Here is a 27,105-nt window from a genome sequence, read left to right on the forward strand (position 1 = left end):
GACTTCTTCGTTTGCTTCTCAACGACAATGCAATAGACCAGTCACGAAGGTTTGCAATTTACGAGCAATACATTACGCAAATTCCCATCTTTCATTACTTGAACCTAATACCCTCATTTTTCTTTCGCCATGAGTTCGCCACGCCTCCCTACAGATCCATATAAAACCCTCGGTGTTGATAAAGAAGCGGCATTACCTCAGATTCGATTAGCATATCGAAAACTTGTTCTCCAGTGTCATCCGGACAAAGTTCAAGATCCTCAATTGAAGGCAATAAAGGTCGATGAATTTCAAAAGGTCCAAGAAGCATATGAAATACTTAGTGATGTATCAAGAAGATCAGAATATGACCAAACAGTCAAACTGCAGAAGCTGAGAGAGGAGTTGGGCAAAACTGCGACTTCAACTTCGACTTCGAATCCAGTCTCGACTAGTAAAACTTATGAATACAATGTTAGGACCGCAGAACCTAGACCGTCGACATACAGTTCCTCGTATCCAAAGACTGCGCAAAAGCCACCAAAAGAGTCAAATGTGTATTCAAAACCGCCATCGAGATCTTATGAGGATTTGTACGAAGAAACTCCGAGACCATCTGTTAGGAGAACCAAAACAACTAGAGATTCGGATAGAGATGAAAGGGAAAGAAGAAGACAACAGGAAGAAGAAGAAAGAGAGAAGATGAGACGGAAGATGGAAAAGGAAGCTAAGCGTGATCACGGAGATCGAAAGAAGTCTCGCGACAAGGAGAAGAGACGTGGCACCGAAGAGAAAGTGCGTCCAGGCACATATGTTGAAGACGAATCCAGTGAGGATGATTTTCGACGAAAAGCGGAACGAGCCGCACGAAGGACAGAGGAATTGAGAGCCGAAACTGCTGCTCGACTTCAACAAGAACGGGAGCACAGAGAGTGGGAGCTTCGTGACAGAGAACGTGAACGTGAACGTGAACGTGAACGAGAACGAGAGTCACGCGACAGAGAGAGGGAACGGGAAAAGAGAGAGCGAGAAAGAGAACGAGAACGAGACCCTCCAGAGGTGAAAGACTCGCCGATGGGAGACAAGTGGAAAGATCATATGGCAAATGCTGCACGTTATGTCCAAGCTTCGCGAAGAGAGTCAGATATTAAACCAGAGGTGCCATTTGCGCCAGCGCCACCTCCAATGCCTACTATGCGTCGAGCAGAAACGTTTACTGCGCCATCATCTACACCATATAATAATCACTATAAAGTACACCCATCTGCTGCTTATGAAAATCATAGTGATGATGAGACACCACGGAGATCAGCAGCACGACCATCACGCCGTTCTGCAGAAACTCCTTCGAAAAGCAAAGATACGCCAAAGCCAAGTAGACGCTCAACTAGGGAGTCACCATATGTAAATACCGCATCAACTTCACCTCCTACAAAACCTACTCTTAACAAACAATATTCGGAACCACCGATAGTTGGGGTTGGATCGAGTAGACGGGAGCCTAGTCGATCAAAGACGGAGTATCCTCGAGAGCCACCTCCACCACCTACATTTACCAGAGCAGCTACATTTACACAAGGCATGGGTACGAAGACAGACACTAGGGATAGGGGTCGTGGACCAATTCGGGTAGTTCAGAATCCGGTGTCAGAATCTGATTCTGGATCTGACTCTGAGTCGCCATCACCAACACCTCAATATTCTCATGTTAGACAGCCGCCTCGAGCTCCTGAGCCCTCTGGTACTACCAAAACGTACGTCATTGGTAGTAATGGGCGAAGTGAACTCAAAGGCTCTTATCGATCAGATCTCCGCGATGCTGCTTACACGCGACCTCGAAGTCCATCGCCTCGTCGAACCACTCGTCCTCCTTTAGCACGTAGTGGTGGGAGTGCTTCTCGTCAGGTGCGATCTCGGTCACGAGGATATCACCCAACAACTGCGCCCGAACCAACTGAGCCCGTAGTTGTCAACGCCCAACCCAAACCTCGAGAGGCTTCTCGGGCCACAAGTCGTGGTGGATATCCACCACAATACAATGTAAACTTTTCTGCTCCAATCACACCCGAAAATATTGTCTACTCGGCTGGAACCCATTATGTCGATAGAAGAGCTACCGAACCGGGAAACCAACGCGATTATACACCTTATCCTGCAGCTCGTGGTCGTGAATCGGTCTACTAAGCATTTACTCAACAAGCTTTCTCTTTTACAATTTGTTACATAAATTACTCTTCTTGTACCGACACCGACTTTTTTAAACACAATACACCTTTTTATACAGTAACGACAGCGCAGCACATTATGATTCCCCACTTTTCTTTTTACAGTTTTAGCTGATTGGGTTTTTTTCTTACTTTTTTTTTTACGGGGATAACACGAACACGACGAATTATGCAAGAAAACAGACAGGCTATAGCAGCTAGCTAATCGGGTCGAGAGGACAAGAGAATTTTTCTCTGATACATCTAGCCGAGAAAATTGAAAAAAGAAGTCTTTACAAATCTTTCTTCTTTCTCATTTTTCGCTTTTGGCTCTCTCCTCGATATGTCGCTGCAAGAGTCTGGAATTTGCTATTGCATTGGATCGAGTTAGTTATTCATCGTTGTAGTTTTATGATTGGATTGTACCTCTGATTGGATGGGTTGGGTGGGTTGGGTATTGATACGCACGTAACATTGCTACTCTGCAATTCTCGCGATAAGCGAGTGGTGGATGGAGGCAGAAGGGTGAAATTGATGGATTACATATGAGGACAGGATGAGTTAAGATGATTTGGTTGAGTTCTTTTGCGGCATTTGTTTGCGAGAGTGCATGAACGGATAGGAATCATCGGTATTGGCATGGCATATGGAATGGTTCACTCGGGAGGAGTTGAACAACGGAAGAGAGCGGGGAGAGAAGAGAAGAAAGATTTGATAAGGGAGGACATGAGGATATGATTGAATATTCATGCAGGCCAGTGATCTAAACACCTGGGTGCTGATTGATGAACATGACCATGGATGATGGTTGGAATGATAGATATGAGACATGATTGAATGAATGAATGGAATTCTACAAGTTTTCAAGTAATGATTGCTTTTGTGCTTTGAATGTGAGTGTCATCGATAAAAATAGTTTGAACTTCGAAGTGAGGTTAGAGGTTCGTGGGAGGTGTTGAACATTGCATGAATGGGCAGAACCGGTGTAACGAGGAAGGAGGATGAGGACTAGGAGGAAATTCATGGAAAGCGGGGTGGGGGTTAGGATGGATGTGGAAATGGGGAGTGTATGAAATATTTGTGATGTTTTGTAGAACGAATGGTACTTGTAGGTTCGTGCTCGAAAGACGGGGTTAAGGGACGAGAAGCAAAACCCGTTGATCAATTGAATAAAAGAGATATAGTTTTGGAGCAACAGTTACTTGTTTGGAACGGAATGAATGCCAATGCTAGAATATGTCCACCTAACTATCTACCTGGAAAGATACAGAGATACACGACAAGATTCGAGAGACATGAGATGAGATGAAGTAGAGAAACGCATGAGGTGAATTGTGATGAGATAGCGCAATGTGGAAGTTAATAAGATGGAACGGGATGAAAAGTGTATCATAACACTTACCTTGATAGGTACCTAGCTAACTAAGGAATCCAGTGGAACTCGGGAGGTTCTTGGTAGGTACTTTTTGTTGCACACCCAAGCTACCTCATCTATCTATGTTGGAAATGACGTTGTTTCGGGAATCTTCTTCTCTTTCGTTAAGAAATTTGCGAGCGCATAGATTTGGGGGAGGAGAGGGAAGTAGTGAAGAGCGCTGTGCGCACCTAGCGATGCGGATATGAAAGATGAGATGAGACGGATGAGATGGATAAATAGGAGTAGGGAATTTTGTTGAATATAATCACTTTTGTTGCATAGGCATCTGAGCTATAGTGAATTTGACGTCATGTTTTGTCAACGATCGAATGATATTATGAGCATAAGTATCGAAGGGCTGGAAGATACCAAGGGCAGAAGAAGATTTGATGAATTATCAAGTATGAGAATTTAGGGAGTTGAGAGTTGGGGTTGTGTTTATCCAATTTCTTCGTATCGAAATCATGATGTGGAGTTGGATGGTCTGATTGTATGGTATTGAGTATAGAGCGCAGTTTGTATAAAGTTTAAGTACAGTTCGGATACGGGATATATCCATATCTACAATTTTGTGTCGAGATCTATGTAATCGCGCGTGGTAAGAAATTCAACAGACAAAAGGAATGAAAAGCAAAAGAAACGATGATTGAAAATTGTGGTATCTAACTTGTGACGAGTCAAAGAAAATTATAAGAATAAGCAGTGCACGTTCTGGTACCCATCTATGCAGTTTATAGAGGCTCAACACACCAGCCTGCCACCAACGACGCCTCCCATATTATACACGTTCCCCTTTAGTGGTAAATGAAATGACCACTCTTCCGGGGCCAAACTCTACTCTTCTCACCCCCATCCCCTGTCTCACAATAAAACATACAGACTACACATACCACTCAACCCCAAAATCATACTACACCAAAAACACACATTATTCAACACCTTCTTCCCTCTAGCCCACGGTCTACTCTGTAACCAAATAATAGGAAGTTGACTCATCTGAAGTATCATGCCATAGCCTCGAAGTTTCTTAGTGATACAAGCCATGACTATTTCATGACCAATGGCGCTAATGAAGAAAGTTATAAAAGTGGCTCCTCCTTTCCCAATATACGAGCGAGAACCGAGATATACGTGACGATGGAAGAAGTGATGGACAGGAATATTCCATTCACGGGAGAATTGCATCCAGTCTGTACTATTCCACCAGTCAGAGTAGAAGTGGCGATCTGCAAAGCCTATAGATTTAGAGAGAGTTGTCAGTACAGCGCGCAAGGAAAGAGAGAGAACTGAGGTGCAAATAGATTTGGGGTAAGCCAAGAGGGTCGTTGGGAAATTTATACGTACAAGTTATCTCAGCGAATGCACCGAGAACGAATTCAAAAATGACAAGGAATACGAGAAGGAAAGTAATCATGAAAGGAAAAAGAAGTAAGCTGATTGATTCGGCAACGACAAGGGCATTTTCGGTAAACGAGGTTGCAGTTTGAAGTCTTGTTGCCGATGTGGTCATAACGGGATGGATGAATTCTTCGGAAGTGATAGTGAGCAAGAAAATGACACCAAACGTAGCGAGAGTTTTGTATCCCAATTCTGACCAAACTATACCTGCTGTGCGAGGATATTCGAGCTCATAGCAGAGTGTCGGGCAGAATATATAATCGACATAGTTATACCACGTGAGATTTCGAGGGTATGTGACCGAGCCCATGGTAGACGTCAATTCGAGAGCTAAATCCTCCCTAAGACTCGCAACCTCGTCAGCTTTGGTTTGAGTAAGAGCTTTGATCTCTGACGCTGTTCTCTTGTGACCTGGACTTGGATATTGATATGCTGGTGCTTTCGAAGCAGTTGCTGGGGAGTCAAGCTCTTGTAACCGTCGTTCGGTTTCGCTAAGGTGGCCATTGTAAAATGCATATGAATGCATTTTCATGAGTAGGACCATAGTATGAAGTAAAAGGAAAACCTGAGCTGTCCATGTCCAATCTCGAAGGAATGGTATGCTATACTATCTATCAGCATTGCGCTTCACTATTGTATGCAGGAAGAACACTTACGAAACCCAGAATGCCATCCAAATAATTTGGTATAAACTCTGGATGGCCATCCCTCCTTTGGTCCATTGAAACCCCAAAGATTTACCTGTCCTACTTCTGAAGAACTTATGAAGGGGAAGACTGATGGATGTAGATAAGACCATTAACGCATCTGCGACTCCAAGTTCCCAAACCTTTACTGTGAATAATTGCCAAATCTCCACTCTCATGGGATAACCGGTATCCTTGATATTTCGTAACATCGTTGTGATTGCCATGATAGCAAGACCAATCCAAAACAAAATGTAAAACCCAGTGAAATCATGGTGATCACTATGTGGATCCAAGTGCGAGACTCTTGAGGTGTATTCGATTATAGGGAAAATACGACGTTTCTGCTCTGCTTTGATTTGTCTCTTCGCAGAAAACATCGATTGAACGGAGGGAGGTGCATCTTCGGGAACAGGTGTTGTACGTCCACTGCTTCATGTTAGATACAGCAGTTAACTTAATTTGAAAGATTCACCTAGTTGGACCTGTAGAAATACCATCTTCAGAGAAGTCTTTGATATTATTGACTGGTAATAACCCCTCCTCACTTATTGTTCGAACAATTATTGGGTTAGAGCTATTTTGGGGTCTGGGACGCAAGATATGATCATCACTATTCCCATTGGTGTATACATCCGCAGAAGTAGACATCTCGTGTGTATTGAAATGGATTTAGAAATTAAGTGAAGCTGGCCGCAGAGATTGGGGTAATGAAGCTCCTTATGAACGCCCCTTTTGAAACAAATCAAAGTTTGGAGAGGGTCTGACAACTTTTATGGACTCAGTTGAATATGTCATTTCATAAGGGAAACTCAAATTAGATATGTTTCCAATTTCCTTCGTATACAAACTTTAGAATAAGAAATATTCCGACCAGGTTGACTGATTCATTGCTTATCCATTATCCATGGATGATGATATTCGAGGCTGTGAGTTATATTCCCCGTTCAACCAGCGGCCTTACCCGCGTATTAAATACGCACCGGGACCATACTGAGCCACAGTAGGCTTAATCGTAGCCTCGGGCGCCACCCATCACTAGCACGTATGCGGACTAGACCGAGCTTAGGGGATGCATCCTGAAAGACATCAAGACATCAAGCGAAGTATGGTGGCCTTTGCATCACCAATTAGGCACCTCAGAATCAAAACGACCATTCAATCACTTTATTATTCCTGCTCCTTTTTTGAAGCAAAACTTGTGATCTCTTAAGCTGGGAAGTTTAGAAGTTTGGCCCATTTTGGGCCCTGAACAGTATCAGAATGAGTTCATGTAAGTAATAAACAATGATGCCCCATACCCCTCGATTTCCAAGCTCATCATACACAGTGAAGCAATTCATTCGCAATGTGCGAGCTTCGAAAACAATCGCAGATGAGCGCGCAGTTGTACAAAAGGAGAGTGCTGCTATAAGAGCAAGTTTTCGTGAAGAGAGTGGTGATCATAATGTCAGGTAGGAAGGTCACCGCTTGTTTATTTGAACATATCTGACATATTGGATTGGCAGACGAAACAATGTAGCGAAGCTATTATACCTATTCACGTTGGGTGAGAGAACACATTTTGGCCAAATAGAATGTCTCAAACTTCTTGCATCTCCAAGATTTGCGGACAAGAGATTGGGTTATTTGGGAACAATGCTTCTACTGGACGAAAATCAGGAGGTACTGACATTGGTTACAAACTCTTTGAAGAAGTATGCGCAACTGTTAGTCTCATGGAGCCATGAAGCTGACTCGAACACAGTGACCTCAATCACTCTAATCAATATATCGTTGGATTGGCTCTATGTACCCTGGGAAATATTGCATCGGTCGAAATGTCTCGAGACTTGTTTCCTGAAATCGAAACCCTTCTTTCTACCGCCAACCCCTATATTCGTCGCAAGGCTGCATTATGTGCCATGAGAATATGCAAAAAAGTACCAGATTTACAAGAACATTTCCTCGAAAAGGCCGCAAACCTCCTGTCGGATCGAAATCATGGTGTTTTGTTGTGCGGTCTTACATTAGTAACAAATCTCTGCGAAATGGACGAGGCAGAAGGAGGAGAGGAGGGAATCGTGGAGAAATTCAGACCATTTAGCGGTGGCTTAGTTCGAACGCTGAAGGGATTGGCTAGTTCCGGTTACGCCCCTGAGCATGATGTCACTGGAGTTACGGATCCATTCTTACAAGTTAAGATATTACAATTGTTGAGAGTTCTTGGCCGTGGAGATCCAGAAACAAGTGAACAAATCAACGACATTTTGGCCCAAGTTGCTACAAATACAGATTCTTCAAAGAACGTTGGAAATTCTATTTTATACGAGGCCGTCCTTACGATTCTCGATATCGAAGCTGATTCTGGTTTGAGAGTACTTGGTGTCAATATCCTTGGAAAGTTTCTCTCAAATCGAGACAACAATATTCGATATGTGGCATTGAACACACTCATTAAAGTGGTTGCAATTGAGCCAAACGCAGTTCAGCGACATAGAAATACCATACTTGAATGTCTTCGAGATCCTGATATCAGTATTAGGCGGCGTGCATTAGATTTAAGTTTCACTCTCATCAATGAAAGCAATGTCAGGGTACTTATTAGGGAACTCCTTGCTTTCTTGGAAGTTGCCGATAATGAGTTCAAGCCAATCATGACCAGCCAAATTGGTATCGCAGCAGACAGATTCTCGCCAAACAAAAGATGGCATGTGGATACTATGCTAAGAGTCTTGACTTTAGCAGGAAATTACGTCAAAGAGCAAATCCTATCTTCATTCATTCGGCTTATTGCCACCACTCCTGAATTACAAACTTATGCGGTGCAGAAGCTCTATACTAGCTTGAAAAAGGACATCACTCAAGAAGGTCTTACTTTGGCCGGTGCCTGGTGTATTGGAGAATACGGAGAAACTTTACTTCGTGGTGGACAATACGAGGAAGAGGAACTTGTTCAAGAAGTTAAGGAGAATGAAGTTGTTGATTTGTTTTCAACCATTCTTAACAGCAGTTACGCCACTCAAATCGCAACCGAATACATTGTCACATCCTTGATGAAGCTCAGTACACGTCTATCAGACCCTGCACAAATTGATCGGATTCGACGAATCTTGTCGAATAACTCCACGAACCTCGACATTGAGGTTCAACAACGAGCGGTAGAGTATGGCAACTTGTTCAGCTATGATTCCATCAGAAAGGGTGTATTGGAAAAGATGCCACCACCACAAATTAAGGAAGAATCCCGAGTTCTGGGAGAGGCAAGCAAGAAACCAAGTAAAGCATCTAACAGGAAGTCAAAGATCGTCAAACCAGTGGAACAGGATCTGTTGTTTGACCTAATGGGAGACGGAGGAATGCCTGATGCAAGTGTTGGAGGCGCTAATAGCGGATCTCAAAATAATGCAGACCTTCTAGCAGACATACTTGGAGGCACCGATTCATCTCAACCTACATCACCTCCAGCTCAACAGTCAAATATGAGTTCAATTATGGACCTATTTGGTAGCACTCCATCTCAACAACCCCCATCTGCTACGGCAACTCCTTCAAACGATATTTTCTCGAGTGTATCTTCGCCTCCACCTCAAGCTCCTTCAATCCCAACCCATCCATGTTACGACAAAAACGATCTCAACATTACATTGCAACTTCAACGAAATGCAGAAGGTTTAGTACAAGTCTTGGCTCGTTTTAAGAACTCCTCCATGCATCAATCTTTCTCTGCAGTGGCATTACAAGCTGCAGTACCTAAAACACAAAAACTCCAATTACAAGCTATGTCAAGCTCGGATCTGGGACCTGGGGCAGAAGCAACACAATCAATGAGGATTACAGGAAGTAAAGGGGTAAGTTTCCTTGACAAAATGCCAGACTATTTACTGATTGTTTTAGCCACCATTACGACTGAGGTTAAAGATTTCTTATGCACACCCAGCTGCGGGACAAGTTACGGATCAGGTAGATTGGTCGGAGCCAAGGTAGTGAGGTTTCAAGTAACCGAACTGCATTTAGAAAATCTATGAAATTTTATTATTACTCGGCGTACTGCATAAAGTAATTGGTTGGTGGCGCTACTTATCTTCACTCGGGTATCAGCCTGATGTGGACTTGCTTGGCCAGCCCTGGAAGCTCGTAACGTGAGTGACAAAGAATACAATGGAGACTATTTATTAAAACCAATGAACTTTGACCCAACTTGTTTCGATGTACGTTTTCTGATATAGCGCCCGGTTGATGGCGTATTCTCGCTCCGACAGCCTGGAAAGCTCCATGGTCATTCACATCAATATGTTATTTTTGGAATTGTGAAGCAGACACTTTTGTCATAACATCCTTTCTCATGTCGACATATTGAAAAACAGCAGATCAAGAATGAGCATGCATTATTTCAACGTCGAGCCACTCAGGTGACTTGCCTAGTATATCTCAGTGGAACTCGCCCCTTAGTGCTAATGGTCGGCTCTCGTTAGTGGCCGATTAGTTCTTAGTCTGGAAAAAAGCACTTGTTCTGGGGAAGCGATGATCCTTTTGACACTAAAATATGAATAAGTCACTCGCTCTTTAAATTTAAATAACAATGTTTGTATCGATAAACTCATATGACCGATTTTCATCTGATGATATGAAGCCAATTACCATATTGACTTGAATTTAGGTGATTGTGTAGTAAAAATAAGAGACTTCTGGTGGCAATTTTCTATCAAGAATCAAAATGAAAAATACACCAAGAAAGCTAAAGGAATAAGTACTTTCCTAAGACAAACACTTTCACCAGCCAGGAAATAATCGGCCATTGTCAAGAGTCAGTTGTCATATAAAAATATCGAATTGTTCCTATGGATTATAATCGCTGGTCGAGTTGATCTCATATTTAAAATTTTCCTTTTGAGTTGTCGAAGCATACCAGTATGAGTTCAATTCTCATTGTCGAGAATTGAAATTGATTGAAAATGCACTCTTCGGAATCTGTCAGTAACTACCTAGTAAGTAGCATCGATTGAAACGAACTGTACTTATCTTAGACATGAATCGGTAGATTGTGCCTTGTCATAGTGTAAATTATAAGTGTCAAGAGCGGGTTGTTGATTCATTCTCGTTATCACAACCAGAGGAACCGCATCGCGCTTTCCTCAGAAGTCAAAAATTCATACTAGTAGCGGTGATTTCAACATACTTATTATTATTTACAACACACTTCTGATCATTAGAGTTCTGGCAAAACATAGGATTCAACGCTCTTACACTTGTCTCAGATCAACTCTGGCTTCCCAAGAATCTTTTTAAATTGAATCAGTCTTGTTCTTAACCATGCAGTACTGCATCAAATGCAAAGATAATCAAATAATCAGTGGCGACAGGTACAATGATATCTATCACATTATCCGGAGTGGAACGGGCGGACGTCTTGAGACAAGAAGGGAACAATTTGATTGGCTTACTGGTCATAGTGTCTGACTTCAAAATAGCTATAATCAAATATCAAGAATCTGCCAATCTTGTACCGGACAATTGCCTACCCCTTGGTAATTTATCAGCGGCGTATTTTGAAGTTGGGGATTACACCTAATGTATCGTCAAGGCGAGAAGAACTCTTCAAATCTTGGGGGGAAGCAACGACATCAAGAATGCGGATTTGGTAGGAAAATTCTAACAACGGATAAAGAGGGCAGAGATACATTCGTTTGAAACGTCTGAATTGGAGCAGCTGCAAACTCGACTACGAATTCTTGAAACACTTCCTCGTTATCGGCCAACATTGTAAGGGTCCCCCTATATTCTTAGGCTTATCTGACCAAATTCTTCTAACGCGCCATTGCCAAGGAATACTGCTCTGTCGGCAATGATAAGCCAGCTTCGTTATTTGATCATACTGTCGGTGAAAATGAGCCTGTGTCTAGTAATCTTGAAACTACGACCGACCAGCTTTGTTAGACCAAATTGTCTACGAAATGCACCCGCCTTCGATGATGTGGAGAGCTTTCTGGCTGAATATCAATTCATTACTGTCACCAAGATGGCTCAGCAACTTACCTCTGTGACAGCGTTGTCCCGTGGTGAGGAACCATGGCCGATGGCCAACTATATAGATTGTGAATTTTTGAAGCCTTTCTTCCTAGAATTTGGAAGTTAATTTTCCCGGAAGCTTTGTATGGAGTGGTTCTATGCTTTGTTTTTCCGCCTTGCTATACCATATAATTCAGACTTAAGCGTGTCGGCTACAATAACATTCTCGCCTCTGACTCTTACCATCACATTTCGTCTCATAGCCCATCTACGTAGCATCGGTTATTCCTCTCATTGGATGTCTGAAGCTTTGTCAAAGATTCTCTAGAACAAAGTCTAGACTACAGCCCGCCCGTCTCGTCATTCGCCAAATCCAGTCACTGAAGTGAAACGCGAGCATGCTGAAAAGCACATTTGCACTTTACCATTTATTCAAGAAACGGGGACCCTCGAAAGACTGTTCGAGCCTTTGCTACCTCTCTCCTTGCCCTCTCTACCTGTCATTCCAAAAAAGAATGTCATCTTCAAGTACAAATTTCGCTTAACTAATGTTCGTCTGAAGCAAACGCACCCCATGCGTATATTTAATGTAGCACTTGTCTTTTGCGATTATGATGTTCTGGAAAAATGTGGAAAGATCTTGGAAGTCACATTTTTAAAGGATTTGAGAAAACTACTTGATACTAGCTGGGGAGATGAGAAAGATGCAAGATATGAGGGTGCTACGATCGAGGATTTGAGGAAAATAGGAGTAATAGCTTGAACTACTGTCGAATATGATGTAGCGAATAGCATTGTAAGCGCGTGAATGCCAGAGGCTCTGGTTGAGAAAATGGAAAGGGGTTGGTGGAGATATAGCCTATGGAGAGTTAACACTTGGGAGACTGTTAATCATGGTCCTTTTGCAGTGAGAGGTACAGTATTTAAAGAGGAAAAATGGCCAAAAGCTGCTTAGTTTCAAGTGATAAAAGTGGCTGCACGATCTGATAGACTACTCTTGAACGTGATTTTTTTAATTCGTTTCAGTAATCGATTGTTTGGCTTCAAAGATGTTAATCTCATTGCTTGACTTGTTAAAAGTCGATCTCTAAAATTGAAAAGCACATGAATGAAAATTTAAAGAATATTGTATTGATATAAGATATCTCTGTATAGTTCATTGTCATAGCCTGCCTGTGTTAGAGCTAACACGACAACAATAATAAATGTTTGCTATTTTGATACTTATTCAACGAAGATTGAAACGGAACTATTGGATCAACTTGCATATGAACAAACATTCATCAAACTGCGAATTTCCGCTTCGTATTTGCTGTCTTGCATTTGATTGCTTCTCTCCTTGACATTTACAGTGAATAACTGACATGGTTATTCACTAAGTGGCCTACCAGTGCGAGATACAGAATTATTGCACTTTAGATATTGTTTCATTTCTGACTTAAATACTCTCATCACCCTCCTCATTTTGCAAATCTACAGCCTTCACAATCATCAAAATGTCTTCTCCGGAAGATCCCTCAAAAAGGTTGCGAGAGGAAGGCAATGAACTGTACAATTCTCGGGACTTCATCAAAGGTAATTTATTTCTCTTTCTGACTCTATGTGTAAACGCATGCATCTAAATATTATGATAGCTATCCATAAATACATGCAAGCAGCTCGAGCATCCCGAGATGATCCAGCACCACTTCGAAATCTCTCTGCCGCTTACTACGAAAGTGGTCAGTATGAAATGTGCATGTTGTTTGCTAAGAAAGCTATCTTCTTGATGAATGCACAAGTCACTGGTGATAGAGATAGTGCATTCACAACGCATATTCGGAAATTGGAGGAAAGAATCAGAAAAGCCGAGGACAACCTACCAGAATGTCCTCTTCAGAAACAGAAAGAACGCAGAGTGGAGATCTTGGAGCGACTTGCACGATATCACCCCTCGATGTAAGTGGATTGAAATTTCATCTTGATCTCTATTATCTACAATTTGGTTGCGTGGATGGGTTTAATGCGTCACAGGAGATCCGCTGGAGATTACGTGACTGTCGGTCATGACAATGCCAAATCCCTCTTTGACGAATCCCTTGCGCTACGAATTCCCGCCGGCGAGATCATTTCATTCTTCAACAGCGGACTAGGCGACGCTAGACACTTCCTAGCATCACTCATTAGTATCGCACACGAAGAAGCCAAGGGAAAGATACCAAAACGTCGATATCACTTCACGTTGAATGATATCAACAAACATGTGCTTACTAGAGATCTTATCATATTCTCTCTTCTAGACAAGCTCTCTCAGGTCGACGAAGAACAAATGTTCGAGTCGGTGAACATCTTAAACACAATCTACTTTATCTATGCATCATGTTTAATGCCCGTATGGGTCAACGAACAGCTGCAAGAAGTGATTGCCGAGCTTTTAAGATGTTTGAGAAATGGCCAACAGCCATTAAAATGGATTTATCTGTACGAAGCAGACATTCCATTCTACATCCAAGCGCTCGAAAATTGGGTATCTGGAGGCAGAGTAGCGACCGCATTTACCGCTAAAGAAGTAATGGACTCTACAATAAGCACCATGTACGACTCTATATACAATAATAAGAGTGATGGATATTGGGAACACATTGGACCTTACTGCAACAAGGAGAGAGACCTCTATTGCGCAACTGGAGTCCTTCTGCCATTCCTGCAAGCAATGCAGCAACATGATCCAAAATTGGTGGATTTAAGCCTCGAAGCACTGCACAACCCTAGAGGAAGAGAGTCGCGGCTTTTCATGACCCATGTTATGACGGATAACTGGGTATTCAACCCGACACAGCTTGATTGGGACGCGCATATAGATATTGGAAATCCGGAGCCAAGAGTCTTTTTGCGATTTGATCCATTCAATTTGGTCTCGAGGCTGTGGGAGGAGCTGAAGGAGGAACTGCCACCCAAAGAACAGCATGCCCCCTTATTTACTCATATTGGGCCATTTTTTGCCAGGGCAGCAAGCGCGATCAAATCTTTGGGTAATAGATTGAAGGCGGAGGTAGTGAAAGGTGATTACATTGATGTCGCTGAACGAATCCATTTTGGTCTCCATTATGATTCCACTCAGAGCCAGGTACTGGGCACTGGGGATATTGGCTATCCACGCCCAGACGACTTTCCATCACTTTATTACCGAATAGTCTTGAGCAATGTACCGTGAGTACACTCCTTCCAACATGATGGATGAATGCAAAGAGTCTAATATTCCAATCTAGGGATTATGTCGGTGGCCATTTAACAACCTTCCTTCATGCAATGCCACTCCTCGCACGCCATCCTACTAGTCTTGTGGGCAGTGTGTGTCTACGAAATTCACCCTTTTTCCGCAACATGGGTGACTTCCTTGCTGAATATCAACTCATAAGCAGCGAAAAGATGCTCGAGCAATTAACCGGTGTGCGTATTGTTTTCAGGGGGCACGAGCCTGTGCCACTGGCCAGCTACACATACTACTGTTGGAATCAGCCAATTGATTCCGTGCCGCTTTCAAAACAGGTAAAAGCCCGACTTTCTCGTGAGGATTTGAAGAGGTGGTTTCATGGACTTTTCTTGAAATTGGCAATTCCTATGACGTCCGATCATCGTCTCATTTCAGACAATAATCATATGATCTATTCGCCGCTCAATCTTATGATTATTTTTCGGCAACTAGGTCACCTTCATTGTCTAGGATATCCTGCCCATTGGCTTTCAGAAATCCTAGTCCCACTGCTAGAAGACGCGGGAATGCTCAAGACTAATGTTCGACCACCACACAATGCCCCACTTCGACCCGATCAAGTTGATCTAAAGTATCCGATCAAGAAGCTTTGTATCGTGCCTTTTGTGCCAGAGTTGAAAACTCTTGCGACGCTCTTTGCCCCTCTTCTCCCATTTCGTCTCGATCCAAATCATCTCTATCCCATCGACAAGATCCAAGAATACACATTTGATCTCTCGCCATTACCAGAGGACTATTTCCAGCCAACATGCCTCGTTCTCCTTTTCTGGTCACCAAATGGCAGTCCCAGCGGCCACTTCCCTCTTGAATTGTTTCCAAATCTGCGTCCATTTCTTGATCCAAGCCGGCACAATGGCGTCGCTGACCACGGATCTGAAGACGCAGCGCAGAAAATTGAGAATTGGAGAGCTAAGGATGTTATTGTGTGGTCGACTTTTAAGTTCGATATTGAGAAGCAGGAAGCAAAGGCATGGATGCCGAAACAGATCATTGAGCAGATGGTCAATCGAAAATGGAAGTGTGCGCTTATGAGAAGAGACCTGTGGATGATTGTTAGGGCTACGCTTTTCTCGAACTCGGGACGCGTTAGAGACATGGTGAAGATAGGAAGGAAATGGGACGAGGTTTTCAAGGAGGATGACGACACTGAAAAGGATGATGATGGTAGCGATGACGAGAATGCTTTCCAAGAAAGTGACCCTAATACTATGGATCACCGGATGTTCCAAGCAGCAGTAGAGGGAATTTTCAACGACAGTAGAAAGCTAGAGACCGTAAACGAGAATGTGATTGATGATGACGGGGTGATGGATAAGAAGAATAAGAGTGAAGACAATGGCGGCACAAATGATGAGGACGGTGTGTACGATGAAAATGATGAGTATGATGAAGAGCACTCGTTAGATTAGAGTTTTTACATGGAGAGTTGGATATCAAAAACGGCAGGTCACATGAAAGCAATAGATATCCTGTCAACAAGGAACCAGAAAAGCAGAAATGTCTCTACAAAAAGTGAAGACCATACACACACCCAAATATGCAGACGAATTCCACTCCATTTCGAAATCCTCGTTTAATGTTTCTTAAAGCCCAACTTACTTGTTCAGAAGATTTTACTGACAACTAGCGTCTGCTATAATTGCCAAACGTCGGTGAAATTACATCTTTCAGACCTAATCTTCGCATCTTGATACTCAACTTCGAGTCCATCAAATACATGCACCTTTCTTTTCGTATCGACCGAGCTCAGCAGCACTTGCTTCAAAGTCTGCTTGGCACCTGACTGCTATCCTGAACGTTTTGCAAGTTCCAGATGCAATAATCTACGCAGCGCCTGCAAAGTTGAAGCCTCTTTCACTCTATCGGTTGCAGCTGAGAACAGCACATCTCACTACCTCTTCAAATTCCTTGCTTGGCAGAGGAATTTTGCCCTAGTAAACGGAGCATAGTATCTACGAGAATCTTCTACACGTGGGCGGCAGTCCGTCGGCATTGGTATGCTGAGGAGATACATTTGCCAGGATCTCAATAGAAGACAGAAAAACTAATGAAATTTCTCGGAGATGAGATTGCTTTTAGTACTGCGTATATATCCACTTACAAGCTTCAATGGCAGTCATTCAACTCACCATCCAAGAACCCAATGTTGTTTGCTGCACCATGGCATCCACACTCTTTCAAAAGCCGCACTCGTACGTCCAGAAAGTATGCAGCTCCGAAGCTAGATGCACATACCACAAAATGGTGAACTGGAAGGGGACTAATCTGCTTTTATAGCGGTAGACTCGCATATTGTCTGGCAGCACCAATACTGTATCGAGCTCGCTAACTCAACCCATTTCTTTTTGACTGCCGCAAGACACTCCACATCTCGATGAAGAGAAACCCACCATACCTACCTTAGTGCACAATGCTTATTTCTTCTTCCAGAGGTCCTGTTTTGACCAATTGAGAAGCTCCACGACTTGTGGTATCCACTCCCTCACCCCGGTATCTGGCATCTACTCTCCATTTTGTTTATCTCTTCCCCTCCTTGAGTTATATTATTTATCTCATTACCAGCCGCGGCATCAATGCATTAGCAGAACCCCGCAGCTCCATAAAAGTCGACATTAAATCCGACGCATAAAATCTCTTACACCAGTGTGGTGGAAAGAGATTTCCCTCCGAAGACTACACTTGCATCGCATCCCAATATCGCGATCGCAGTTTGATTTCTCAGCGACATCGCTCACACGCAATGATGCGTGTGACAGCAAACTCTCGTTGCAGATCTGAAAGCCCAAAATACGTCGAAGTTGTTACACGCACTGAGGCAATCTCTGTAAACTCCGGCGCTTCTCGGGCACTTCTTATCAGAACCCGCAATTTGTGCACCCTCTACCTCTTCCCATACCATCTGTTATGCAACTCTCACAGCCTCACAGCCTCACAGACCTTTTTCCTCCCTACCCACTCCAGCCCAACTCGAACTCAAATCCAAAACCATACCACCTCCAAGAAACAAATGGTCGGGCCTTCCCCGCTCCCCATCACTCTCAAACTCCACCTGACAGCTCACCGGTCTGCATATCACGTGAAACGAAGCCAATTAAATCACATCCTCATCATTTTCACGATCCTTGTATCCAGTCGTTTTTGTCTGCTCTTATCTTTAAAGGGGTGAGAAGCATTGAGTGAGCAAATTGATATGTGGAGATGTCGAAGAAATGTTCTCGTGAGTCCGTGCAGGAAAACATCTCATTTGTCAATCACGTGCCTTGACCATTCCAAGGATCGCTAATATCGCTACTGTACGAAGGGTACGAAGGGAAAAAGGGTACCCTACCCTACGCACTACTGAGACAATTTGAAGATCAGGGTAAGATCAGGGTATTTGGTAAATTGCAAATTTGGAGCCCTAGATAACGTATCCAGGCAATAATCCAACTTCCAAGGGTTCACACTAATAATGCATAATGATAAGGTAGCAATGTTAATGTATGATGTTTGTTTTATTTATATTTCCTTGATCTTGTTACATCCAGTTCAGCCCAGCTAAATATTTACACAGTAAATAAAACAAGTGAGGTGTTTCCGAAGAAACCGCTCGAAAACACTAAAATGTCATATCTACATGAAGTACACAACCATCATCCATCATTGCTTGTTTCTTCTCGTGCACATACATGTACGATGTACGATGTATGCATTGTAACCCCCATCCAACCCAAGCATCAAAATATCTCCACGGCCCTCCCTTGCCATGGGATCTAAAAATACTAAAACACCCTTGGAACTATGAATGTCCACCTCCACTCAACAGTCTAAAAACCATTCAAAACGATAAATAAATATCTCACGATATGCATCAGTGACATCACTCCACATTCTTCCCAAAAAAAATCACTCAAGCCACGCAACCGCGTTTCTTGCTGGAGAATTAATTCGGTTCCTCTCCGAATCTCCGAGGCCGAACCCAATCATACAGCTCCACGCTCTGTGGGGTAATGGAAACCCGGATAAAATGCAAGGATAATAAGGGTGCAATATGACCGGTTTTTTTTATCCTTTCCCTTGGCATGAACGATAGTAGGGACAGGAGGCTGTGTGCATGCGTTTTTGAGGATATATCGTTTTTAGATGATCGTGTCATTTTGGAGATTTTTCGAGTGGAGGATATTTCTGTATCTCTAGACTGTGGGGGCGGGAGTCGATAGTAATAGCGATAGCGATGGTAAGATGAAGTCGTAAAATGAGGTCGTATTGAGTTTGGCTATGCTCGTAGTTGATACAGTCTTTTGGCGGGGTAGATGTAATGGTGATGCGATGTGACGCGATACGACCACACATCTAAAACGCTTCCGCGTTGTACAGTGTATACTTGCAATCATCTAACACATGTGTACAGTGATTCTTCACCCAAAGATACTGGTAACGCATGGTATGGTATCGTAGATAGTAGTACTGTATTGTAACAAATCGGTATCGGAAATAGGTATCAATCGTGCCCTCACATCGTAACTCCATACTCCAAATTCCCAAATCCCTTCCCATGGGCTTCTTTCCAAGAAGTATTCCCTGAACTCCAAATCATCCGGAGGCGCCTATCTTTACGTCCATCCAAGTCCCAATCCCGTACCTTCGTTGTTGTTGTTAAGTTGTGATTGTCGCGCTGTACACGCTCGTTGAAACCCCTTCATCAATTCTCGCTTCACTTGTAACCAACCATCTTGGCACAACGATCACAATAGTACAGGTTGTGACCAAATCGTACCATCCCGTTGGCGCTTGCATCATCTGTGCTGACTCTTCGTAGCTCGTTGCCTTGGTATTGCATTGTACTGATGGTTTCGACAGTTTTGGCGCATCTCGAGCAGCGCATAACTTCCACTCTTGGTTCCATTGAATATGATGATTGAAAGGATGAAGACGATGATGAGGATGAGGACGAGGAGTCTGACGAAGCTCTGGAGAATGTGTAGGATGACATTTTATATATGTGTGTCGTATGGTGGGATGGTGTTGATGATGTGAATAAATTCTCGCAGCGATAAGATGTTGTATCTGTTGTATCTGGTTGATCGTTCGAAAAATGATGAAGTTATCGAGTATATGATAAATCTCAATAACCCCCAACACAAGATATAATGTGCTCTTGAAGAGTAATACTTGGTATGTACCCTCGTTCACTAAAATAGAAAAGGCGGCAGGTCCTTGGCTTGGAATGCGGGCAGATGCAACGATGGTAATATGTATAAGAGATGTGAGTGCTGCGCAATGTTGTACGTGCCAGGTAGTAGTAGATATGGATCGTTTGGATAGGAATATGGAAAGAGAAAAGGATTCGTTAAACTTTCCCAAGAGGCTTCTCGGACTTTTACATTAATTCTTCGAATTGATAATAGTAACGAGATGATTCTGTTAAATGAAAATGCCAATACCAATGCCAACACCAATGAGGAGCCTTCGTCAAGTAGTCGAAATCAAGGCGGGGGGAACTCGTCTCAAGTTTTTCTTAATTTTTCCAGCAGGGATTGAAGGTCTTTCAAGAAAAAGACCGATCGAAATATCAGTTTCCGATCTCGAGTCAACAGGTCCTCTCCAGGGTGTGGAACCGGCTACCCTTAAAATGGGATTGTGTGATGTAGATCAAGGAACGGGGATATGGACAATTGATGTTGAAAGGTACGCTTGATTAGTTTGACATGAAGAGAAAAAAATGTTCCAGTGCTGGTGGGTGGGAAAAGAAAGGAAAGGAAGAGATTTGAGTCCAATGTTCGATAGATGTGGTATAGCGGGGGCAGTCCAGCGAGCAGTCCAGCGAAAATACTACGTACAGTACGCCGTAGAAATAAAAAATTCAAAATAATTGTTCCAAGTCTTGTCGTGGATTGATGAGCTGATAGGTGGAGCACACGTAAACTTTGCTATGTCTTGAAACCAACGATACCCAATAATGATGCGAATATCGTCCTTGGGTTCCGATAAGAGTAAACAGCTGATATGTGCTGCGTAAATTGCTATGGCCTGATACACTCTGGAGAGAAATGGTCTATCGTCTTATGGTCATGCAGCCTGCAGCTCTCACACGGGAATGACTGGAAACAATGCCATGAAGGATTCAAGCAACATCTTGAAGTAACCTCTTGAGGTATTATTGGTGATATAATTGTGATTATTCATGGCTATAGCTGCTATACTTGCTATACTTTGCTTCGGATCTGGCCGATGTGGACTAGGCAGTTGCAGTAATTCACTCGGCATCGTCGGTTCGTCGGTTCCTAACTTCCTACGTCCGTACTTTCGTACAATGTAGTCACTAGTTAGTACACAGGTAGGAACGGCTAGAGTAGGTGTCGACGTGAATGGTTAGAGCACAAGAGCACCTAAAGTGCGTATTCGGTTGCTCTGTAGATGAAGGGGCTAAAGAATTGCTTGTACATGCCCTATAAGGTTAAGGAGTAGTTCTTGTGGCGATGTGCTGCGTAAAATCGATTTGTCCCTAGACGATCGAATGAAAATCATCCGTGAGTTGCGGGGGAGTATTGGAGAATATTGAATGTCAACAGATCTCTACTCCTTCGAGTGAACCGTCTTGTCGGAAGGTGTTGGGTCAATACCGTAGGCTCAAATGAAGTCGATCCCTAAACACCATCGTGGCATGTACCGGGAACCATCACAAATCCCATGCTCTCCTTTACCCCTACGTAAATGAATGAGAGGCTTAATCAGACTTTGTTGCATGCTACGATGTAACCTTGAGCTATCCGCATGCTCTGCAGTATGCCCATTTGGTTCTTGCCAAATTTTTAAAGTTGCCGCCAGAAAAACATTTGACTCGGGGCAAGTCAACTAACTCACGGCTGATTGTGCGTGTCTCCATTCAAAGATACTCACAGGGTTGTGATTTACCTACTACTACTGCTCTAAGGTATGAAAGAACATCTCGTACTTTGCCTATTAGACTTTCGAGCGCAATCAACCAGGCAACCCTTTTAAAGTTTTCCTGCGCCAAATTATTTTGGGAACGAGGCGCATTGGGTTGGGTTGTGATAAGAAGCAATACTATTACTATTACTACACACAGATGCCGGGAAGCTTGAGGAAATGCCCAGTCAACAATATCAGTCCCGAAAGGTTAATACCGGTAGAGACATCCAAATTATACCCCATTTTATCTCCTTTACTCTTCTCATATTTCAATAACCTTGAGGATTTCAAATTGATGGCCAGAAAGGGAGGGTATGCATTAGAATTTGAGATCCCTTTCCCATCTCCTCGGTACTCAAACGTTTCATTGTCAAATCTCTCGTAAAAAGCCAAATTCTCCTGTCAAAACTAAACCGAAGGAGATGGCCGAAAGACATGTCCAGCAAAATAGACTCGTCAAGTGACTCAGATATTCGCTGCCAATCTCTTGGATTTAATCGTATTTACAGAGGAAACCCACAATGTATGTCCGCTTCGCACCGAAAGATCAACCGCGACTCTCATGCCCAAGGAGCTATAAGGCTTGTCTAGCATCCATGGATCTCTACGAATCGTCAGAGTTTGTCCGACGACCGTGCGTCGTTATAAGTGGATTGGTAGAAATACCCTTGAAATTGTTTTGTGGTTTTACCGTTAGGGCGATCGGGTATATCAGGAGGCATCGAGATAGAATTTCAAGATGGAAGACTCTGTCTTCTATGCAATGAACGGATCTACCAAAGCTATCGAAAACACTGGGGTTTCATATGATTGACAGTAAGGATCAATACATATCTACTATGTATGGAGTGAAAGATTGAGATCTGGTCTGGAGAACTACAACATGCTGTAGATCTACGATCTCAGCCTTGAGAACATGTGTACTTATTATCGATACTTAGTGGAACGTTGCGAAGCTGTGAAATGGACCGTCAGTGGATAGCCCTTCCGCAAGTATAAGGTTTTGTTAGAACTTCACGTTAGTCTCGAAAATAAGAAGAAAATATGTCGAGAGAGAAATGCCGCGGTCCGTGTAGCGTACCTACATAATGTATGCTTCAACGTACGAGCTTACCAATATCACATGTTCCTCTCACCATCTCGCTTTATCTCTGTTGAAGGCTTGGTGCTTCGTAAGTCCGTAGGTGCCGAGTCGAATAGATTGTCAAACTTGATGCTAAAGTTACGATCATCACCTGCCCTGCCCTCCCCCGACTACATTCCGACCCCGCAAACTCCGCAATGGCCGCAATGTCCATTATCCATTGTCCACTCAGAATTGACTTTCTCATGTCAAACTGTACTGGTATGCCTATGGCACCTGAGAGTCAAAACTTTATTCGAACGGACTCATAATCGACAGAGTCACCGACACCGAGGGTTTGATCCGGAACTCAAAATTTTGTTTGTTTCAATCCGTGCCAATCTGCACAGGTATAAGGAAATTTACGCGTCCCCAAGACGAGGCAGTGTAACACAGGAGTCCCTATTTGGCTCAAGTTTCTGCCTTCGTGAATATGACTGCGCACATGTTCAAGAGTGGTAAGTCAATATGGTATGCCGCGTGTTACTTAGGGGTGCTGTGATGACCATATTCTGATCATGGCACGCTTGACCCGTGAGAAGTCTACAAGTTCATTACAGGCACGCGATCTATGGTACTCCCTTCGACATTCACTCTTGATTAGAATGGTGGCTGAAGACGGCGATTTTCCGTATCTTCTTCTTGGGTATCTTCCGGATTGCTAAATGTTGACAAGCGGAAAGAGCCTTGGTTTGTCTTGTCGAAAGGGCAGTTGAGATCTCGCGTTTGGAAACAGTCTCGATTCCCCTATCCCACACAGGGAAGAGTGTTGACTATTCAATGGACTAGTCTTACTTCTATGACCATTGATAAGTTATAGATTACTGCTATGTGTATACAAATACATAAGCAGTGTCCTGTAGGGGCCTGGGCGTCAAGCATGTAGTATATTCAAGTTATCAAGACTGTTTGGGCTTCTTTATTAATTGGAGCTACAGCTTTCACGATCTCATCCATTATGACGACTTCATCAAATCTCAAATCATTTTTCTTCCTTCTTCAACGGCGCTCGTCATACCTTTGAAAGTTAGTAAACCTCAGGACTATCTCCGCCCTAATTCCTTCTCGGCGCCCGGCTATTGACTGTTGCTTTGACATGCAGTAGTTAGGTGTACATTTAAAAATCTCTTCTCGGAAACCCTTTCATAGCTACCTCGGCCTTGAACTTTCTTTCAAATGTAACCTTAACCTTCGATGACTTTCTTTGCATCGCAGCTCGATATCAATCGCTCCACATGTCAACCACTATCTCGGTATTTCCTCCGAAGTTTCAAAAAATCTTGATTGAGAATAGTTACATGCTATCAGAAAATTGAGAAGCTCTGCTCCATCATCATTTTCAGCCAGACGCCGCAATGACTCAGAGACTGAAAGTTCTGGACCATTTATGATGCGATTTTTGCATACATCAAAACATCGAAGCCTCGAATGCCAGAACCTCAATCCGATGTCAAAGTAACGCTCGTCAATTTATCCCGTTCTAGCCGTTCGAATGCCTTCATACCAAACTCTTTTCACGCTAAACATGCTCTTCCACATTGTTGAGCCGACAACCCCTTAGGATTCAATCCGGCATGCATTCCCTAGATGTGTTGTTCCTGTACGAGATGATTGCTTTTTTTGAAGCATCTTCACGCATGAAAAAGGCCATTGACTATCCACATTTTATGCACATTGGTGAACGCCGAAGCCCAGCTCTTGAGAACACTTATATTTTAATACTTTATAATATATCAAGCTTTACTCAGAACATTAATACTACAGGACATATATTAGATGTAAAGATTACAAATATATTGATTCGATGTTCGATTCGAAATATCGATTACACTTGATTTGATATTGAATATCGAAAATCGTGTATGGCTCCGTGTACCAAATTTCTTGTCAAGTGACTTGAATCTAGAACCTTCTTTTTCTTTGGAAATTGTGGGGGGACTGGGGATCTTTTCCCCTGTTGATGTTTTGGATCGTAACAAAACAAAAGGAGACACGATATCATTGTCACAGAAACGACGATTCTCCTTTAAAGAAGAATGTTTCCTCGAATCGAAATTGTTCTAGAAGTCCAGATTTTGATTAACTCCCCACAATTCTCGTTCCGAGAAGAGAGACAATCTACAAACGATCGGGCCGGAAATTAAGGAAAACATCCACGATGTATCTATCTGTCTTTTGGAATTCTCCGATTCCGATGTGGATAAATCACAGTTGCGATATTTAAAGAACCAAAAGTCTAGAAGTTTGTTTATGGAACTCCTTGAGGATGCAGCCAGAGGGCCCCGAGTGGGGTTAAGATCGTCGAAATCTAGAACTTATTCCTTTCTACTCGATTCTTTTGACGTATCAGAATTGTGATGATCTACGAACCATGATCGTCAAGTAGATTGGAGGTCAGTTGTAAGGACACATACTCAGCAATTGAATTTGATGTTGTATGTTCTTAGTATCGGAAGGGTTCCCGCCCTTTGACTCCCGGTAGTACTAGTTCTTCTCCATCTTGTGCTTGAGTCTCAGATATACCATGGATTGTAATCAAATCATACGCTGACAATGAACCCTTGGCTTTTTGATAATGTTTTGTGTACAGTTCCTACATTTGCCTCATCATTAAAAGATTGTAGCATGGCCGTCTTATTCTCACGCGCCCTAAGGACACGACGCGATACAACGGCTTTCAGCAATAGATCTCGATTGGAGATATTGTGCTGTGTCCGCAACTGATGATCTTGTCGTAGCATCGTCGCTCTGGTAGTGCGAATTACTCGATGAGGTGGGGCTATAATATTGACGGACCACCAGTACGAACAGGAGAGATTGGCTTCAGCTTGGAGGTCGCAGGTAGAATGACAGTGCTCTTTAGAAGCTTAGGTGGTGGTGTTCCTTGTGTAGATGCATTTCGTAGTTTGTGTATCTTCACAGGTAAACAGTGCAATTCTGTCTTATTCGGTCGTAGATAATTGGCGGGATGAGGTGATGATAGACGGACGGATTGAATTCTGACAGGTGGTATGGGCTTCGCTTCTTTTGTAACCTTCTCTCTGACTGTCTTGCGCTTTCGGACATTCTGTGAGAGCTCTCGGTGGTTGTTTTCGACCTCATCAGATTTATGCTCTTGGTGTTTCTGATCATGTATTGGTTTCTTGAGTACATGAGTTGCAATCTTTCGGTAAGGTTGCTGCAGGTTTGGCAGTACTCGGGAGATGAGATGTGGCATATTACATATATGTAGATGTTTGCATAGTAGATGTACTATAGCTGGCATTCTTCTATCCGTTAATTTGCTTATCTCTCTGAATATCTCCTTGACGAGATTTGGTAGCTCTTCGAGGACATGCTTTGTTTGAGTTCTATAACCTGGGGTTAGTATGTTGCTAGATGATTGGAATAATGCTTCTTGAGTGCTGTCACATCTCCAAACTATCTATGAACCTCTGATTTTCGTACAGGTCACTTTTCAATATTGCTCTAGTATGATACACGTGCTATACACGGAGTACCCTGGACACTTCTAAACATATCAAGACACTTTCTCTCATATTCTCTACGTATCATAAGCTTCTTGCAATATCCCAGAGACGACTCCTCAGGACACTTTATGAACTTTTGTGTATAGTCAGGACACTTTCCCTCCCTCACCTTCCTTTGAAGATGCGGCCAACACTAACTTGCAAGGCTTCTCTTCTTCAAAATGAATGTCTCACTTTCCAGCAGCGACGATCCAGAACACAGCAGCGGCAGCAGTGATTTCTTCCTCTACTTTTCCCCTCCAATAATTCTTAATAAATTCCTTTTGTTGTTCTACAGTTCTCACAGATTCTAATGGTATATTTTTGTGTACCATTATCATTGCTGGTGAGGGTGATCTGGAGGGATGGGTGTGGATTGGTGGTATCCATTTGGGTGATTGAAGAGTTGACATTCGAAGAGGAGGCGGAAATGGAGATGAGTGACAACATTCTAAATTGATGGATAAAAGACAATGTGAGTGCAGATGAGAGATCCCAGCAATGAAAAACCAAATGTAAACAATAACTATATTCTGCTCAGAAAACAACTACAAATTTGTCACAAAGTGAGCGGATCTGTAATTTGGTCAGACAGGCACACAGTACAGTCGTGCAACAATCTACATTCTGAAATTA

The 27,105-nt window shown here is 42.9% G+C and overlaps 10 protein-coding genes across 10 annotated transcripts; 6 read left to right on the forward strand and 4 right to left on the reverse strand.

The window, feature by feature from the left end:
- Positions 1-129: 129 nt before the first annotated feature.
- Positions 130-2,163, forward strand: Bfra_005097 (uncharacterized protein; the record flags this gene model as incomplete). Its single annotated transcript, XM_037335484.1, has 1 exon — positions 130-2,163. The coding sequence occupies one exon, from the start codon at positions 130-132 to the stop codon at positions 2,161-2,163; it is 2,034 nt and encodes a 677-aa protein (XP_037192579.1).
- Positions 2,164-4,461: 2,298 nt separating this feature from the next.
- Bfra_005098 (putative sterol o-acyltransferase 2 protein) lies at positions 4,462-6,335 on the reverse strand (the record flags this gene model as incomplete). Its single annotated transcript, XM_037335485.1, has 4 exons — positions 4,462-4,835; positions 4,945-5,600; positions 5,655-6,113; positions 6,160-6,335. The coding sequence occupies 4 exons, from the start codon at positions 6,333-6,335 to the stop codon at positions 4,462-4,464; spliced, it is 1,665 nt and encodes a 554-aa protein (XP_037192580.1).
- Positions 6,336-6,947: 612 nt separating this feature from the next.
- Bfra_005099 (putative ap-1 complex subunit gamma-1 protein) lies at positions 6,948-9,705 on the forward strand (the record flags this gene model as incomplete). Its single annotated transcript, XM_037335486.1, has 5 exons — positions 6,948-6,957; positions 7,015-7,138; positions 7,193-7,381; positions 7,432-9,514; positions 9,561-9,705. The coding sequence occupies 5 exons, from the start codon at positions 6,948-6,950 to the stop codon at positions 9,648-9,650; spliced, it is 2,496 nt and encodes an 831-aa protein (XP_037192581.1). The 3' UTR covers positions 9,651-9,705.
- A 1,529-nt stretch (positions 9,706-11,234) lies between these two features.
- On the forward strand, positions 11,235-11,799 carry Bfra_005100 (uncharacterized protein; the record flags this gene model as incomplete). The annotated part of the gene is made up of 3 exons (XM_037335487.1): positions 11,235-11,348; positions 11,490-11,544; positions 11,567-11,799. 3 exons carry the CDS (start codon positions 11,235-11,237, stop codon positions 11,797-11,799), a joined length of 402 nt encoding a protein of 133 aa, XP_037192582.1.
- An 18-nt stretch (positions 11,800-11,817) lies between these two features.
- On the forward strand, positions 11,818-12,435 carry Bfra_005101 (uncharacterized protein; the record flags this gene model as incomplete). Its single annotated transcript, XM_037335488.1, has 2 exons — positions 11,818-11,953; positions 12,020-12,435. The coding sequence occupies 2 exons, from the start codon at positions 11,818-11,820 to the stop codon at positions 12,433-12,435; spliced, it is 552 nt and encodes a 183-aa protein (XP_037192583.1).
- A 45-nt stretch (positions 12,436-12,480) lies between these two features.
- Positions 12,481-16,874, forward strand: Bfra_005102 (uncharacterized protein; the record flags this gene model as incomplete). The annotated part of the gene is made up of 5 exons (XM_037335489.1): positions 12,481-12,586; positions 13,307-13,610; positions 13,686-14,861; positions 14,921-16,324; positions 16,631-16,874. 5 exons carry the CDS (start codon positions 12,481-12,483, stop codon positions 16,872-16,874), a joined length of 3,234 nt encoding a protein of 1,077 aa, XP_037192584.1.
- Positions 16,875-18,887: 2,013 nt separating this feature from the next.
- Positions 18,888-19,257, reverse strand: Bfra_005103 (uncharacterized protein; the record flags this gene model as incomplete). The annotated part of the gene is given in 3 exon segments (XM_037335490.1): positions 18,888-19,010; positions 19,104-19,180; positions 19,200-19,257. 3 exon segments carry the CDS (start codon positions 19,255-19,257, stop codon positions 18,888-18,890), a joined length of 258 nt encoding a protein of 85 aa, XP_037192585.1.
- A 1,081-nt stretch (positions 19,258-20,338) lies between these two features.
- On the forward strand, positions 20,339-20,602 carry Bfra_005104 (uncharacterized protein; the record flags this gene model as incomplete). Its single annotated transcript, XM_037335491.1, has 1 exon — positions 20,339-20,602. One exon carries the CDS (start codon positions 20,339-20,341, stop codon positions 20,600-20,602), a length of 264 nt encoding a protein of 87 aa, XP_037192586.1.
- A 2,948-nt stretch (positions 20,603-23,550) lies between these two features.
- Bfra_005105 (uncharacterized protein) lies at positions 23,551-23,842 on the reverse strand (the record flags this gene model as incomplete). The annotated part of the gene is made up of 2 exons (XM_037335492.1): positions 23,551-23,733; positions 23,756-23,842. 2 exons carry the CDS (start codon positions 23,840-23,842, stop codon positions 23,551-23,553), a joined length of 270 nt encoding a protein of 89 aa, XP_037192587.1.
- A 1,561-nt stretch (positions 23,843-25,403) lies between these two features.
- On the reverse strand, positions 25,404-26,479 carry Bfra_005106 (uncharacterized protein; the record flags this gene model as incomplete). The annotated part of the gene is given in 4 exon segments (XM_037335493.1): positions 25,404-25,520; positions 25,558-25,739; positions 25,757-26,155; positions 26,443-26,479. 4 exon segments carry the CDS (start codon positions 26,477-26,479, stop codon positions 25,404-25,406), a joined length of 735 nt encoding a protein of 244 aa, XP_037192588.1.
- Between the last annotated feature and the right edge of the window lie 626 nt (positions 26,480-27,105).

The sequence above is a fragment of the Botrytis fragariae genome (genome assembly GCF_013461495.1).
Source record: "Botrytis fragariae strain BVB16 chromosome Unknown tig00000054, whole genome shotgun sequence".
Classification (NCBI taxonomy): Eukaryota; Fungi; Ascomycota; class Leotiomycetes; order Helotiales; family Sclerotiniaceae; genus Botrytis; species Botrytis fragariae.